This window comes from Pseudopodoces humilis, chromosome 2 (assembly GCF_049639895.1).
Source record: "Pseudopodoces humilis isolate 2021_Gansu_Grassland_sample_001 chromosome 2, ASM4963989v1, whole genome shotgun sequence".
In the NCBI taxonomy this organism is placed as follows: domain Eukaryota; kingdom Metazoa; phylum Chordata; class Aves; order Passeriformes; family Paridae; genus Pseudopodoces; species Pseudopodoces humilis.
The window spans coordinates 30904835-30922304 of record NC_142201.1 but is presented as its reverse complement, the minus strand read 5'-3'; the positions used below and the strand labels follow the sequence as shown (position 1 = coordinate 30922304).

The window sequence follows — 17470 nt, the reverse complement described above, 5'->3', positions numbered from 1 at the left end:
CAGTTCTCTGAACTAGCAATGTCAGCAACTGTGGATACAGCTTCCATTTCTTCCATTATCCTAAGAGACAATATGAAAATCTCCACTGTATACCTTGGGGTGCAGAATGAGTGCGACTCTCTAGACTATTCAAAGTTGGGGGGTTTATTATCCTATTATTGATTTGTCTTTATACCTTTCCTGTGTTGGAATCCAATCTGGGACAAAATCTGGGAGAGGGACAATTTGTTTCTTTTGAGACCATAACGTTGAAGCCATTTAGAAGATGAAACAAGCGACTGTACATCTGTTCTCCACTGACTGACCACCTGTCTCCTTTTCTCTTCTTTTGATTTCCTCTTGTGGGAATCTTCAGGATCTTGTCTGTGCTTTGAATCAAAGGCATCTGCTGCAAAGAGAAAGGAGGGGAACACTACATTTCTAATTTAACCAAACAATTTCAAAACCAAACAAAATTAATTTCTCCTTTCTTTACCTGCATTCCCTCCTTTCTTTACCTGTATTCCATGATCCTGTATCTATGTATAGCTCAACTCTTGTTTTCTTTTTTTTACGCTGAATAATGTCCTTAATCTGGAAAGCTGCTCTCAGTCCTACACATCCACTTGCTGTTACATCTTTTTGTTCATCCATATACATTCACCTTAAATTTATTAAAGAAAATTTCTCTTGTATGCTGAAATTCAAGCCCTGAAATATAAGTCCAGTTTGCCAAATGGCACTTCTTCCAACTCCTAAGACACCTCTCCTAAATCTTGGAAATCAGAACACGTAATAGGCATTCAAAGATTGTCAGGCTGACACCACATACACATTAGAAGCATTATGCAATAAACAAGTATTTCCTAAAAACTGTATGTTGAACTCCTACCCTAAGCAATAGCATTGTCCCCAAAAGAATCTGACTTTATTGCAAGGTTGGTGAAATTCCCTCCAGTCACATCACTTGCCTCAAGTTTAAATGAGTCTGATGATTCTGTCAGTTTCTGCTCTGCACTGTGATGGATCATGTGCATGCATAAGAAATCATGGACATGAAGGTCCAGGTTCCTTTTAAGTTCTACAGGACATGGAACACACCTAAGCATGGCAGTATTTTTTGCTAGGCTAGCTCTACTTGCATTTGGCAGCAGCAACAGCTCAGACCCCAGAGTCCTGAGGCAGAAATGGAAGCAATGACAATAATGCCTCTGTTTCTCAGCACAGAGGTTCTAGGAGGACTTTGGTATTTCCTGTTCATTCCCAAAATACTCTGCATGAGCTAAGCTGGCTCTAGTTGATTAAATACCCTTGCTGTATCTAAGTTTACTTTCTGCGGACTTTGGAAATTTCTGTACATTTTCCCCAGTACCAACATCATCGGGTGTGTTCCAGTCCTCCATTGCCCATATACTGTAAACTGCCCATAAATGTACTGCATGTATCAAACTGGCCCAAAATACAAAGAAAGGTACTTCTGTCTCAAATGCCTCCAAAATAACCTTCAGTCTAGTATGGAATATGATCAGAACTCCCTGCTAAATTTAAGTATTATAACAACCAACCTGACTCCAAAGGTTCATTAGATAGACAGTTCTGCAGTTAACACTACAAAAAGGAAATGAGACTTATCTTCAGAAATCATCTTTCAGTGACAGAGGGTTTCTATACAGTGTAGTATACAGTATCTCATGTAGACTGGCATGAGTTCTTTCATAGTCATCAGTCCTACAAACAGGACACTGGGCTGGCATGCCTGTAGAGATTGGCATTTTACCAGCCCTCCTTTGCTCTGAGTTGAAGCAGCAGTGCCAGATGTTAACTCCAGAGAGAGGCAGATGAAGGTTTGCAGCTGCTCGATCTTTGAATACAGCCAGGCATTGTTTATAGTCACTTGAACAGTCATTCCCAGTTTTCTTCTCCAAAAATACATAAAGGCCAGCTCAGCACCCCAGGTGAGTGGCACAGACCAGGTGAGAGTGGCACAGCTTCAAAATGGCTTGTACACATCCAGCATGCACACAACAGTGCTCCAAAGGAAAATGGAAGTTATCTAGGAAAACATGGAACCTATGCAAAAATAGTGATGAAATACTCACAGTCACTCCAGGCAATTCTCTTAGATGGATTAGTAGTCATGATAGATCTCTTGACTGGCAGCTTCTCTTTCCTTTATTCTGAAACCCTGAGGAATCATGGTTTAAAAAAAATAAAATATTGTCATGCACAGGTCAATATGAACTGCAGACCAGCTCTACATTCCCAGCCAATAATAAACTGCAGAAGGATGAGATCAGGATTTTACACAAACAGTAAACAAAAAGTAAAAATGATAGCTACTCCCCATCTCAAGAAAGGCTGAAGTCGGATTTGACAGGGATCCACAAAGTGGATCCAAAGTGGAAAATCAGGAAATTGGTAATATTGTTTCCCTTCCTTCACCCTAAATTATCATTAAAAAGAGCCAGTATGCTAGAAAAATGAGTGTGGTGCTTTTGCATGCTGTCTGCCAGCTGTATTATATTCTACTATTGCTTTGTGGTATATCTTACCTTTGCTATAATCCGATTTATGACTAAACCTGGGAGTATCTGAGATGCAATTTTGTGAAAAGATTCATAACTTTGCCTATAAGACTACAAGATGAGTCACAAAGAAAATTAATTATGTGTGTGAATGTGGTATAAGGCCCCAGTGTGAATAAGACACAGCAGATGAAGAGAAGACAAAACGCCAGACAAAGCAAGGTACCATACAGTGGCTGAGTGTATTGCTTTGAGACATCAATGCTTTGTTTTTTTCCTTAAATAAGTAAGATGAATGAATGAGGGATATTTATGAATCACTAGCAGGACAGCTGTTAGCTGTTGTCATCAAGCAGCTTTTCCCACGGTAAAAGCAAAAACAGGATAAAATATTTAACCCAAAGACTTAGCTTTCTACCTCTTTCTTCATTGCAGAATGGAACATGCTATTTATTCCTCTTGTATGGGTTTTAATACCCATATGGAAACATATAAACCATTCCAGTCTTTGTCCTGCTCACGAAGGAAGGGATGAACAGTGTGAAGGGCAGGGAGGACTTAAAAAAAGCAGGACTCTGTTCTGCACCCTAGCACCCCAGGTGTTGTGCAGCACAACCCCTGGCTAGCCTTGGGCATCAGGGAATTAAAGGGAAGCCCTTGGCACAGGGGAGCTGTGGCAGACAATGCCTATAGTAAAAGGCCACAGCAAGCCACAAGGCTTGTTCCATTTTTCTCTCAGAACACAGAAAAAGTACCAGACTACTCTCACAGCAATAGCTAAGACAGATTTCAGGCAGCAGCATGTATCAGAGAATAAATCCCAGGTGCTGTCTTTATTTTCCAGATGCCCAGAGGTATAGCAACAGATTTTCCCTTGCCTTAGCCTCCAGCACCACCCCAAGTTGCTTGAACAACATCTGGACATGAAATGCTAGCTCTGTATGAAAATGAGCATTCGAAAGCAGGTGAAGCAACTTCCAATGGAAACACTGAGTTTTTACCTCAAGTCTTAGAAACAGTGAGCTCAAAACCAATGTTAGCTGGGATAACCTTCAGCCCAAGATCTGAATCCAAACAGGTTATTTTCAAAAGGTGAACCAGAGTTCATCTGGGCACCTCTACCATTTCCACTCTGGCAAGCACAAACAAAATGCTAAAGCTGTAACCCACCACTGGCTACAAGCATGTAACATGTGCGGGTGGCAATGTTTGCTGAGGCCATTCCACTGGGCTGCTCCTGACAGGCAGGAATGCATTGGGAAAGCCCACACACCTTATTGTCCAAGAAGCTGCCCCACACCACCTTAAAGCACTGAACCCCAGATAAAGGGAGTGCAGAGAGCTGAAGCTGAAGCCCACTGCAGAAATGGAATCATGGAATAACAGAATGGTTCAGGTCAAAAGAGACCACAGTGGCTCATCTGGTCCAATCTCCACTCAAGTAGGGTTACCCTAGAGCACATAGCACAGGATTGTGTCCAGGATTTTCTTGAAGATCTCCAGTGAGGAACACTCCATAACATTTCCGGACAATCTGTTCCAGTGCTTGGTCACCCCCACAGTAAAGAAGTTCTTCCTTATATTCAGGTGGAACTTCCCGGGCCATCAGTTTCTGCCCTTTGCCTTCTGTCCTAGTGATTGGCACTACCGAGAAGAGCCTGGCCCCCTCCTCTTGGCTCACATCCCCCCCGCCCGCTCCCCTTTAGATATTTATACACTGATGGGGTCCCTTCTCAAGAGGGCACAGTTGTCATAGCAAAACCACAGCGGGGCCCGAGGAAGAGGAGAAGAGCGGGACAAGGGCCAGAGAGAGCCCCGGCCGTCTGGCTCACCGGCGCTGCGCCCTCGCAGCGGCCACCTGAGGCAACCGGCCGCGTCCCTGTACACACCGCATGGCAACGGGCGGGGGAGGGAAGCCGGGCCCACCGGGGTGAAGGACCACGGCTCGGCGGCACAGCCCTGCGCCAGCGCCGGGGCCCGGCTGCTGCTGCCCCGCTGGCAGGGCCGGGGCCACCGCCAGCGCCGCCTCCTCGCCTCCCTCAGCACGCCAGCGGCCGCCCGGCGGCCCTCACCTGCCTCCAGCCGTGGCCTCACCGCCGCCTGCCCGGCCGCCCTCGGTACCACTGTGAGCCTGGAGACCGCCCGGTTGCTACGGCACGGCCCGGCCTCACCCCGCGCCCCAACCACCGAGCGGCAGGAGGGACGGCTCGAGGGCTGGGCTGCCCGGAGGCCGGAGCGACGGGCACGGGCACGGGCACCGGCGGCTCCGGGGCAGCTGGCCCTGATCCTGCCGCTACCCTTGCCGCTGTCTTTGCCCCTGCTACTGCCCCTGCCACCGCCCTCACCCTGCCCCTTCCCCTGCCACTGCTGCCGCGGGGAGACCGATGCGGAATATAGTCATCCTCAACAGGCGCCTGCACAACGCCGTGCATTGATTCCTTGGGGAGCCAGAAATACACGGGCCAACTTGGAGAGTTACAGAAATCTATATTTAGAGGATTCGAGCCTTCTAGTCTCGTTAATTCTTAATTTAGGCTAAGCCGTTGACAATATTTATAACAAGAGCAGCCACGCATGTCCTTAAGTCAGAGGAACAGTATACACTGGCTGGGGAGTTGCTGTGCTCACACAATCACAGAATCAGTCAAGTTGGAAGGGACCACAGTGGGTCACTGGTCCAGCCTCAAAGCAGAGTCAGCACATGGCACAGGATTGTGTCCAGAAAGTTCTTGAGTATCTCCAGTGAGGGAGACTCCACACACTCCCTGTGCAATCTGTTCCAGTGCTCGGTCACCCCCACAGTGAAAAAGAAGTTCTTCCTCATACTCAGGTGGAACTTCCCGGGCATCAGTTTCTGCCCCTTGCCTGTGTCCTGGTGATTGGCACCACTGAGAAGAGCCTGGCTCCCTCCTCTTGGCGTCCCCCCTTTAGATAATTACATGCACTAATGAGGTCCCCTTTCAGTCATCTCTTTTCAAGGCTGAACAGGCCCAGTTCCTTTACCCTTCTCCTGGAGAAGTTAAAATAAAAATTATTCAAGTGTAGTAAAATATACAAAAATATGTGCACCATAAACCTGAACTTGGTATTTAAAAGCTCCTGTTGATGTAAGATAATCAGAACCCTAGGTCTTTATTTGCAGTATTTGGTCTGTAAATGTTTGTGAGTTCAATTTCCAGCTGAGACACAAATAGGGCTGAGATTTGTGCTTTACCTGTTTTGCTCTGGTTTACTATGCAATCACAGAGTAATAAAAGATCTGTCACTTTATAGAAGCAACAGATCAGCCTTATCTGCATATTGATGTTCAGATGGAAACACGCACCCACAGGCCATCCTGCAGGACACCAAAGCATTGGATTCAACTCTCTGGGATTGGTAAACAGGGACAGGTAAGATAAGTTCCTTATAAGGCATATAGTTGGGATGGGAACATGACTTTCGGGAGCTCCAGTTTCTCATACAGTTGGAACCAAGAATTTAAAGACTAGCCTAGGCACGGCAAATGATTCGAGCTTACACAACTCTTCCCCTGAGGTATAGAAAAGGCATTTATTTCTCAGGCATGAAACAGTTTCCCATCATATCATTAAAAATAGTAGGTACTGAATGTTCTCAGGAACCTTTCAGACACCATGACTGCCATAGCACAAGCTTCTGTAGAGACCCATATTTTTGGGAGAAGGCTTAAAAAATTTCTCTTGAAAGTGTAAAGTGCAATGGATTTATAAGTGGGTGCCCAAAAATCTACCTAGTCAATCTCTTGATTTGTTATGCTGCTTCCAGTGAAATTTTTAACCAACACTCAATATTCCTCACTTAGGAATTTTTTATGCACTATACAGAAAAGCTCCACCCATTGTCATGCATAAATGTCTGTAAATGCAGTAATTACAAGTTTTTTTAAGTGATTATATGTGCTGAAACTTTCTCTGCATAGCGTGTGCCAGAAACCTTCACTTGAGGCTTGGCTGCGCTAAACAAAATATGTTGCAAGAAAACATTCCTTAAAATGCTTTGAACTGCAGGACTTATAGAACTGCCTGACAAGCCCAGGGGCAAAGGCTGAGCTGCAAAGCTACTTCTGGCTCCCACAGGCTTTGTAATCAACTGTCTGTTGTCTCTTTGGTAAAATTCTTAGGAAAATAAAATGCTCTCTGTGCACCTCACGAACACTGTTCATATGGAAGCTCTGCCTTGGCCATTGCCCACTCTGCAACTTGTGAAAATGAGGAATGTATTCTCCAGATTCTGCCTGCTGAATGAGGCAAGGCTGAATAATAAAAGAGGTGGGGGATCCAAGTAACTTGGAAGTGGGAAGTGACTCCTTGTCAACTGGGATGATAAAATTAAATCTGGAGCCATTCTGTCAACTGACCTTTAGGCTGAATGACAAAGTGATTTTGACATGTGGAAACATGTTATTATGTCATTGTAACATGCATCCTGAGATTGCATTAGCAAGCATGACTTCGTTCTGACTCGAATACTTCACCTATCAGTAAATATATTTGATCAGTTTTTCTTATGGATAAAAATCAGCATTCTCAGCATTTTCTCTATAGTGCATAGAACAGGAAACTATTGGCTTGCATTTTCTGATGATTCCTTTTCAACCAAAATGAAGACATAATCCACTCTTCTTCTGTCTTTCATTTAAAAAAACCTCAAAACCCCAACTCCATAACATCTCATTTCTTTTAGATAATTAAAACCACATTTAACATAAACTTGCAAAATTTCTTTATCCATGCAAAGCAGTATACATGGTGCATCTGATCTAACTGCTCCTGTATTAAGAAAGAGACTTTATCTCATGGTACACAGGATCAGTGGGTAAGGATACTCATGGTACTGATGCTTATGGTTATGATAGTACAAAGAATGAAGCTTCATCAGGAAGTTGAATGCTGTCACACATCCTTCCCTGGAGTGTCATGCTTCCTGTTGACTCCCTTTCAAAGAGAGACAGGAATCAGTTGCAAGGGGTAAGGAAAAGAACAAAAACAAGTTGGACTGAACCTGTCCTTACACATTGCTTACAGTGATTGTCCTATAAAAACTCTGCATACACCTAAAAACAGTCAATCAGTACAGAATATATAAACCATGAAAATATCATCCAATAAGTAAAATACTCCTTTCAAGTGTATGTTGTTCTCACCCTTCAAGAGCCTCCTAATAATTTTCTAAAACAAAATTCTTCAGAGTATCTAAAAACCAGAGGTAAATCAGCCATAGAAGAGCTGCCCCTGCTATCAGCAGTAGTATACTGGCATCAGTGTGGGATTTTAATTGTTCCTGCCTAGAAGTCAGGCAATCAAGGCAGGACAGAGCATTGGGTAGAAGACCTGGACAGAACAGGTTCAGTTCCATCTATACAGCATTGCACTGTACATGCACCTGAAGAGAAGTATTTTAAGTTTCTAAACATTCCTTAAAATTGCTCTTTCAGTTTTTAAGGTAAGTCCTTAGAACTTAGAACTCCATCAGAACTGTGCAGACTATAGCTGACTACAGCTCTACTGACTTGGAGTCCATGGGTACCTTAGTTTATCTGTTGTGAACTTAGAAATAATCACTCTTTTGGGTGAGGACATTTTAGGGAGGTAGCATGAAATGAAAGAAGCAGACACTGTCTCCTGGGAATGAAGGGCAGAAAATGGAGGTAAACTAAAATTTTAGGGGGGAAAGCAAAAGACAGGAAGGGAACCAAGAATAATGTGACTGATGTGCAGCAGCAGTGAGAAGCAAGAATTCAGGCTGTAGAAGTGGGATCCACATTTGAGATGTGGATAGACTTGATAGGAAAATCAAGGAGGGCTGAACTGTCATGGTGGAAGTGATGTGTATAGAGAGGCTTTTTACCTCTTGAAACACAATCTCCATAGCAAATAGGATGCCCCAAATAAACAGTCTCATACTGTAGAAGCACTGAGCCGGAGAAGGAGGGCACAGGAGTAGGAAGCTAATATCACTGCACAAATATCTTACAAACTGGAATACCTGTAGAACTAAACTGTTAGCCATGGGTGATAATGAAAAGCTGGGCATCACTTCTGAATGTCTAGTGCCCATGTTTAAAAATCTAGTTTCAGGCCTTGAGGAAAGAGAGTCGTGTTTCCAACAGAATCCAGCAACTGGTTGTCCTCACCAGCCCACCCATGGTTTTGAGTTGTGCATGTCTTCTCTACTTAGTCATACACTGCTGCTTCCTGAATCTGCCAGTGTAGTCCTGAAAGAAGTGTAGTTGCTGAATATGCATATTCTGTTCTTCAGCTTTTATTTCTTTTTACTTTTTCTTGGATCTATACTTAACTAGAAGTGTTTCCAAACTGAAACTTCTCCATTCCTACAACTTTCTGTCTTCCGGTCACCACATGGAGTATGGCTAGGTATTAATGGAGGTGACCTTGTCACTGAAGAAGCAGTGCTAATGAGAACAGCGCATAACAGATCAGTCAAAATTTAAAATTAAAAAATATTGAAAAGATCGCAGGGCTCCATTACCTTTGCTTTTAAGACAGGCACTGCAAATCAAGATTTGCCAGTCCCTGGTACACACACGATGTTTATGTTTTCTGAAATGGAGGATGAAAGATACAAATATTGCTGATTCCTTATTGCCTTGGAGTGATATTGCCTTACCTAGATCACATGAATTTCTTTCCAGGTAGCCTGCTTGCACAAGCTCAAAAGCATGCTAGCAGGCACTGTGCCAGTACTGGAGATACTATACTGAAAGGAGAATGAGGCATAAGCTTCCCAGGAACGCTTCCTGTCTTCCTCAGCAAATAAAGAGGAGGCACTCACAGCTCTTGTTCTTCCCCAAGTCTATTGTCAGAGATGTTCATCTTCCTGTTTTTGGAAGTCACTCTTATTTACAGCTTGTCTTTGACCTGAGGGGTTCTTTTTAAGAAGACTGGAAAGAACTGCTTTCTTGTTCCAGTGAGGAATTTTCTCATTATTTGCCATGACATTTTCTTGTCTTCCCATCACAGGGTGATTCTAGTAAACATGTATAAAAAGTCTACTTTTTATACATGTATAAAAAAACTTCTACTTCTTCTAACATCTGCCTGCTAATATCCTTTGGTCTGTGAACCCCCAGGACAGGGTATTGAAGCTTAGTAGTTTATGAAGAAATGAGTAATACCAGTAGAGGTAAAAATCCCGGGAAGCACGAAGAGCAAAAGTGGGAAAATAAGGTCATTGAGCTTTTGTCCACACTAGTACAACATGCAAATGAAGGAGACTAAGCCATTAATGACTCTAGTTTAGAAAACAGAAAAAAATTCTTAAATGTGAGAAAAGTAAGGATCTGGAACAGACTTAAAGCTAGAGTATTGGTGGGACACAAGCAGCTTAAAAGATAGAAGTTAATATAAAAGGGAACAGACTGACCAAAAAGGTCCTTCCCATTCCTCTGTTCTAAGGAGTAGGGGTGTTAAGTGCAGGGTAGAAATGAAAGAGGATAGTGAGGCATAAATGGAGAGACAGGAGAAATGAGGAAATGAATGAATAAATGCATGAGCAGATTAATTTGCACTGGAGGGGAAATTTTCAATGGAGTATTTGAAATAAAAGCATGTAAAACCCTTACTAAAATTTGCTTTGGGCTGAGATACTCATTTTGTACCATCATAACATCACTGAATGTGGAGAGATGTTTCAGACATAGATGTGATAGTTTATGCTGAAGATGTTTCAAGATGCTATGAGAAGACTTAAAAAAATCTGACAAATTTTCTGCCAACACATTTAAAAACCAATAAATAGCTTAGCAAGCTGAATACACTAGAATAACACAAAGCTAAAAGTTCATGTTTTCAGGACAAGATGGAGAATGAACAATTTCCTCAAGTAAGGGAAGGTTTGGCTTATCATAAGGACTAGGGAGCAACACTGATAAAATTGTGCAGTGATTTGTGCAAACCAACAGATTGATTTGTCTTCAAAAACTCCAAGTCTTTCTGGCAGCTTCATGTGTGAAAGGGTAGAGAGAGGTCAGGTGTGACAAAGTTATCAAGATACCTCAGAGTCTCTGGGATTCCAGCCAGGCTGGAGACAATTTTTTGATAATATCTAAAGGCTGTATTTAACTCAAAGGACATTGATTTATAATGATACAGTCTTTATGAAAGTCAGGTGGTTTTATTTATAAATATCTAGAGCCACATTGCACTCACTGTACTCTACCTGTACTGTGTGTACTCAAATCAAATCATCAATGAATGCACAAGGAATTCTGCCATTGTATTTTATTTTCTTAAGTGTGTGCCAGGGTGTTACGTACGCTTCCGTTACATCATTTGCCTTCTATAGAGAAATACATGTTGACTAGAAATCCTTGTTACAGTGACCAAGCCTGTGTGATTAGGAATTGTTCGGAATGACAGGAAAATTGTTAAAAGAAACTTTAAATAATAATTTGCCATCTTGTATAGCAGATAACAGAGGATCTTCACTGCCACAGCGAATCAAAGTGGTTATGTTAAGATTTCTAGTCAAGCCTAGACAAGAAATAGTGTAATATTGTTGTATTACTGCCAAAACTACAGAGAGCAAAGAAGCACCAAGTGATGAAAATAAGGGCAAGACCCCAAAGTGATGGCTGCTGCAGGGGTACACAGTCTAATGGTGTGCAACAGGAAGGCACAGATGAAAGCAAGCACAAAAGGAGGGGGGAATCAGAGGAATGGGAGCTGACCCAAAATATACCACTACCATTCTGCAGGATTGTTATATCTATATCTATATCTATATCTATATCTATATCTATATCTATATCTATATCTATATCTATATATCTATATCTATATATATATAGATATATATATATAAAATATATATTTATATAATGTTATGTAACAAGAAATTCAACATTTAATATACCAATGAAAACCCTCTATCAGTAAGCTGCTCCAGTATAGACCAGGTTAGATACTCTACTGTGGACAACTGTAAACCCAGCTTTTTCCATTTTAGTTAAGGTTGATGTAGATTCATCTCCTTGTCAGCTATTAAATACACAGCAAAAGACAGTGCAACAGCTTGAAAAATTATTAAGTGAAATAGTATTTCTTTCATGCAGAGTATGGTGTTATCAAAAGGGATAACTGGAGGTAAGAATTGCAGGTGGCATATTGCTGATCACTTAAGCCTACAAAAAAGGATTTGCCTCATATGACTTCAGTCACTTATGAAATGGGTGATTAATCAGAGCCAGTCAGCTGCCCTCCTTGGCGAGTCAGTGGAGAGAGATGAGTTAGCCATCTCCCCACACCCACGTGTGCTCTGGCTGCCCAGGCTGAGTGTGCCAGCTTGCACCTCAGCGAAGGAGGGAGTGCTTGCAGCCTCTCCAGTGTTAGAAATGGTGGGAATAATGGGCAGGTGTGGTCCCACCAGTGGGCTGTGATCTGTGCGAGGGGGCCAGGCAGACACCCACCCCTTCGTGTGTCACGGTGAGAGGAGCCTGCTTTCAGAGACAGTGACCTGTGCTGCACAGCAGAGAGCTCGGCTGTCCACCACGCTCCCACCATTCCTGTCCGCACCAACCCTCCCTAGGGCAGCAGGGAAGATGGGACAAGACTGTGTAAGGGCCTCAAAGCTCTGCCAAACCCAAGCTGCTGGGAGTTACGTGCCAAAATGAAGTCTCTAAGGTGCTGCCTAAATCTTAAACTGAGATTGCAAGGCTTGCTGATAAAAGGAGTTTAAAAAGATTTGCTTCCATTTATAAATGTAAATGTAAAGTCAGCCCAACAACAATCACTGAGAGATTTACAAATATCGATCCTGAAAGCAATATTTATACCCAGTCACTGTGTTTATAACGAGACCTGTGTTTTCAACAATTAAATAATTACCTTCATTCATGCTAAGGGTTGTTTGGCCAAAAGCAATATATCATAGATGACAGTTCTTTACCTAGCAGGATATATGCTGGACAGTTATTTCATTTAGAAAAAAATGGTGTATAATTTCCAAAATGTAATAGACAAAAGGATTGGCTTTGTCTCATTGGCAGATAACTAGACTTTCACATTGTAATTTTTACATTAGATTCAACAGGATGCATTAAACCTATTAATGCTATATTTTAAAGCATTTTAATGTCTTTTAACAACATAAAATAGATTTGGTGTTGATAACATCCTGCACAGCATTTTGATAATAGAGGAAATAAATATGTTAAACAATTAAGACCTGTTTTTCACCTTTTAGTCTTCAGGTATTTCCTTGCTACATTTGTGATGGATGTGTTACTCAGCATACTCTTAGGCAGGATTTTGTTTTTAAATAACTTCAGCTCTTTCCTCACTCTAAAGGCTTTTAAAATATTTGACTACCATTGGGTTCATTCAGAAGAGATCAGTGCATTGAACCTCAGTGCATTGTAATTACAGTCTAAGCACAATTAAGATAATAATTCTCAAGTCTACATAATCCTTTACAGCATAGTTTCTTTAATATTTTACAGAGTTATGAAATAATTAATAGATAACAACTTTCATGAAGTACTTGCTGACATTTTAATCCCAAGGTGTCACTACAGGCAGGACCTGCCTCTCAGAGATAGTGCAATTGAGACTCTGCCCAGGTGATTTATAATTTGGCCCTGGTTCCTCCTGCTGGATTGTCACAGGATGTCCATGAAAAGGACAGTGGCATGCATCATTCTGTAGTAGCCATCAAAGAAGCTGTATTTAGTGACATCTGCACTATGGTCTCCCAGGTAAGGATTTTCAATGCATGGGTTTTATGGGTTTAGCATAAGGAGAGAGCCAGAAAACTGATTCTGGAGGAAATGTTTCATTATCATCAGGAAAGTGCATTTTGCAAAGGCTTTGAAAGGCAATTAATAGCATCAAGACCAAAAAGAAAAAAAAAATAAAAGAGATTGATTACATCATGATTGAAGAACCTGCTGACTAGGCTTTTTGTTTTAATCAGTGCCTTTTATTTCTTTTCACCCTGGTTTCCAGCTTCATTCCACAGAGCAGGAGCCAGGATGTCTGCTCACAGCTGTCTTGCTGCATGGCTGACAGGAGGTGCTGATACTGAGCTGAAATTGCAACATGCCTTTGGGAAGCAGATGCATGGGTGTAATTATACTAATGGTGGATTTTTGCCCCCCCCCACTTTTCCCATCACTTCCATCTGCAGTACTTTTATTGTAAATGAAATAGTGTTATGTCACATTAATTTTAATTTTCTATTATATGCCCCACAGTTGGTTTGTATCTTTTTAACTCACGGCCCATTTTACAAATGACTCATGTAATTGTCAAAGTTATTAGTTTGCTACAAAGCTGCCTGCAATCCTAATTTTTACAGTGTTTCTACATTGCTCACAGACTTAAAATCCGGAGCCACTCATATTGCTTATTAGTTGAGCAAAACAATTGGAAGTGTTAGTGTAACTATTGTTTTATAGGGCCCCGGGCCATGGCATTGCATGCTGGAGATTCAGTGGAGCCTCTTGTCCCATCTGGGTGGCTCAGAGCTTCCAAGCCAGCCTTTGGTTGGGCCAGGAAGTACCTTTCTTCATGAGCAGTCCCACAGGCTGCGATGGAGCCACTCAGAAGGACATCCATGCCACGTGAGTCACGACGCCAGAATGTGCCCCTCAGGTGCTAATTAAAGTCCACTTCACACACAGGAATATACTTCCAATTATCACAGGAATATACTTCCAATTATCATAGTAGCCATGGAATGCATTGTGGGATGTGGAAAAGAGCAGAAGCTATTGCAGAGAAGAAGTAATTGAAGCGTTTAAATGACAAGGCCCTCGTGATTAGTCTGTATTGTATGAATTATCACACAATACCTCAGTTCCTGGTTTTATAACAGACGCTCATGTGAAGATTTTTCCAGGACTTCCGAGTCCTGGCTTCTCAACAATCCAAAAATCTGAGGAAATCAGTCTTTTTTTAGTTTCCTTCTCTTCAGCTTTCCATGTCACTGCATCGTAAAGAGACAAAACTATTAGCTCTTCAAAGAACTTGAGGGAAAATTTGTTTATTACTTGTAATATGTCATTCAGAATGTTGTCCGGGGGAAAAAAAAATCTACTTCCATGGGCAACCTCAAGTTTATTTTTTTGTTTTGAAATGACTTCTTATTTTGGAATTTCACTTGGAATAGAGATTCAAAGAGTCTGCCAATTCAAGCCTCTGTTGTGATTCAGCTGTTACTCATCTGTAAAATTAATAACTTTATGTCCTGTTTCTTAATTCTTTGAAGTTTATCATCAATTTATCATTTCTCTTCTTCATCATTTCTCAAATACTATCCAAAGCATTATTCAGGAGGGGAATAAGGAGACAGCCTATCTGAATGGCTATGCTAAAGCCCAGGATATTTATTTACGGAGTATTACTAGAGCTGCTTTTATTTTACTTTTTTTATTCTACTTAATACTGTAACAAGACCTTCCACCACTTTGCACCTCAAACACATGTATCCTATATAAAAAATCCACTTCAATAAGATCTGTGCCATCAAGTGGTCCCCAGTGTGCCCAGGACACTTGAAAGCAATAATCATATCAGACTCCATTTCTTGCAGGTATTTCATTGTGTTTCAAATGGACTTAAACTCTGTTTGTCTTGAAGTGATCTTGCAATGAATATTTTTACAGATCTGTGATTGCGCACTGTGTCCACACTTTGTGGTCTGTGTCAGCAAAATAAAGGGTCTCAATGCCAAGGAAGGCCATAAAAGTGAGCACAAATACACTCTAAGATGTAGGTAATGAGCAACAAGGGTGTTGGCCCTTACAGTTCATATTCTTTTTGTGAAATAATTTGCTTTGACAAGTATTTAAATAAACATATGGTGACAGGTACACCCAACTGTTGAGTATCTTTCTTTTTCTGGTATTGTCACAATGTCACAATGATAAGCATAAAAAACGCTCTTGCCTCCAAAAGCAAACAAAGATCTCTTTAGTAAGCTGCTACAGAAAGTCCTGCTCTCCTTCTTTTATCTTCTTGGTAAAGTACTCTCTCAGAGACTCCATCAGTCTTCCCCTTTCAGGTCTTTCCAGAGCAGTCTCAAAGAAACAGAACAAATCTCACTGCTGTAACAGCCCCTGTTCCACCTTTGGACACAAACTATGAATAAGCAGCACCAAAATGTTGCTCAAAAGTATCTGGTTCTGAAAAATATTATCAGCATCCTGGAAACCAGAATCCAGGATGAGCCAGTTTTAGTTTTGATTTAACATGTTGAACTGCGGGGTCATAACTGATGGGTTGAATGAGGATCCATGAGCAAGATAAAAACTTATTTCACCCCCTCTGTGCTTGGATGTAGCAAGAAAAATAGAATATATTTTTCAATGCTCCAACAAAATCTTCTCTTTCAATTTATCTTGTCCTGTGCTTTCTATCACTCTAAAGAAATTCATACTTGGAACACACAACTGTATCATCAGAACTTTTGGGGAAAGGAAGAGATTGATAAGAGATAAAAGAAATGCTTAGAAGATGTTCACATCTGAGAATGAAAAATTATTACAAAAACACAATATATATTATCTATTCCTGAAAATCTGCACAGTTGATGACTCTGCTGAAAGACATGAGAAAATATAAGCGTGAGTGACCATCAGCATCCCCATGACACAGAATGTCAGTGAGAGGTATGTAAGAGTCTGCTTTGAGGCCAGGCATTGTGTTTGGAAGATCATTCCTGGTTTAATTTTCAGAGGGGAAGCTGGGACTACAGCCCATTTCATTATATTGTGCTGAGCAATTGTCTTCTTTTTATTCTTTACAGTGTCCTCTACCACGGGAGTTTCATGAATGGAAGGCTTCAGGAGTTGCATTCATTTTTTAAACTGGCTACTGAGGGCAGTGATAATGAGGGCTGATAGGAACAGCTGGAGAAAATGGCTAAGATGTAGCAATTTAATAGATTTTATATAAAAAAAAGCATGGCACTTTAGAGCTCCAGCTCTTGGCAATTAGTGAAAGTGCGAGGTGATTATAGCTCTGTTACAGTGAGGTCTTCCTCTCTCAGTAGTCCCAGGTTACCATTCAGTGCTTTCACACACCTGCAGCACTGTGCCAATTACCATCCTTTGCTAGGAAATCCTTTCATTTGCATTGAATTAGGCCATTGCCCTGCTGCTTTTCCGACAAGCACAGGAAAACGCACAGATGCTTAGAAAAAGAAAGGAAGGACACTTCCTATTTCCCACAACAGGTGAGTAAAACATCTGAAAAATGACACTAAGTGTAAAACAATTCTGCCCTTCTGTTTTCTTATTGCCATTGACCAGAGCTGCTGCTCAAAAGAAAATCCTGCTCAATATAACCACAGAATGGAAGAAAAAAAAAGATACAGCTGCATATTAACAATGACAGGCTGAGCAAATTAAGCTGTAATTTTAAAGCACAGCATAGCCTCACAAAGGTGGTTTCCTCAAAAGAATGGCTATGGTGGAGGTTGTTTGCATCCTCTGCCATGGGCTTGCAGAAGATATGTCTGCCTTCTCTTGAAGCCCTGGCTATTGGGGTGGTGTAAGAAACAGGAGCACAGGGCTCACAAATAACACTTAGCTTCTAATCTTGCCAAAGTGCTTTACAAACATGAGGCTAATCTTGTGGCAGCATGAGGAGGCAGGTGTTATCTTCTGCCCAAAATCAAATGACTTGGGCAGCTACACACATGGAGTCACCAGAGTAGTCAGGGAGAGAATACAGAAAGGTTTTTCAAATCTTTCTCTATTGAAACCATCCCTAACTCCAGAACTAATTTCCTTCCTCAAAAACTGAAAGGCAAAATTCATCATGAATTTTTCACCAACCAGAGCATTAAGTGCAGTCCCTTCACTGAGGAACACCTAGCATTTAAGGATTATTTTACTTCTAGTCGGGGCTTGTTGCCTACTATGGCTTCAACCAGGCTTTCCATCTCACTCTGTGAAACTGGATTTATATTACTATGAAACT

General features: G+C 41.5%; 1 protein-coding gene across 1 annotated transcript in view; it reads right to left on the bottom strand.

Annotated features, from left to right (window-relative positions):
* VWA3B (von Willebrand factor A domain containing 3B) overlaps positions 1 to 639 on the bottom strand; it is a 53458-nt gene extending 52819 nt beyond the window's left edge. Inside the window, exons 1-2 of the mRNA XM_088051282.1 lie at positions 498 to 639; positions 176 to 388 (exon numbers count right to left, since the gene is read on the bottom strand). Coding sequence (XP_087907408.1) covers positions 176 to 388; positions 498 to 639 — 355 coding nt within the window. The remainder of the gene's footprint in view (positions 1 to 175; positions 389 to 497) is intronic.
* Between the last annotated feature and the right edge of the window lie 16831 nt (positions 640 to 17470).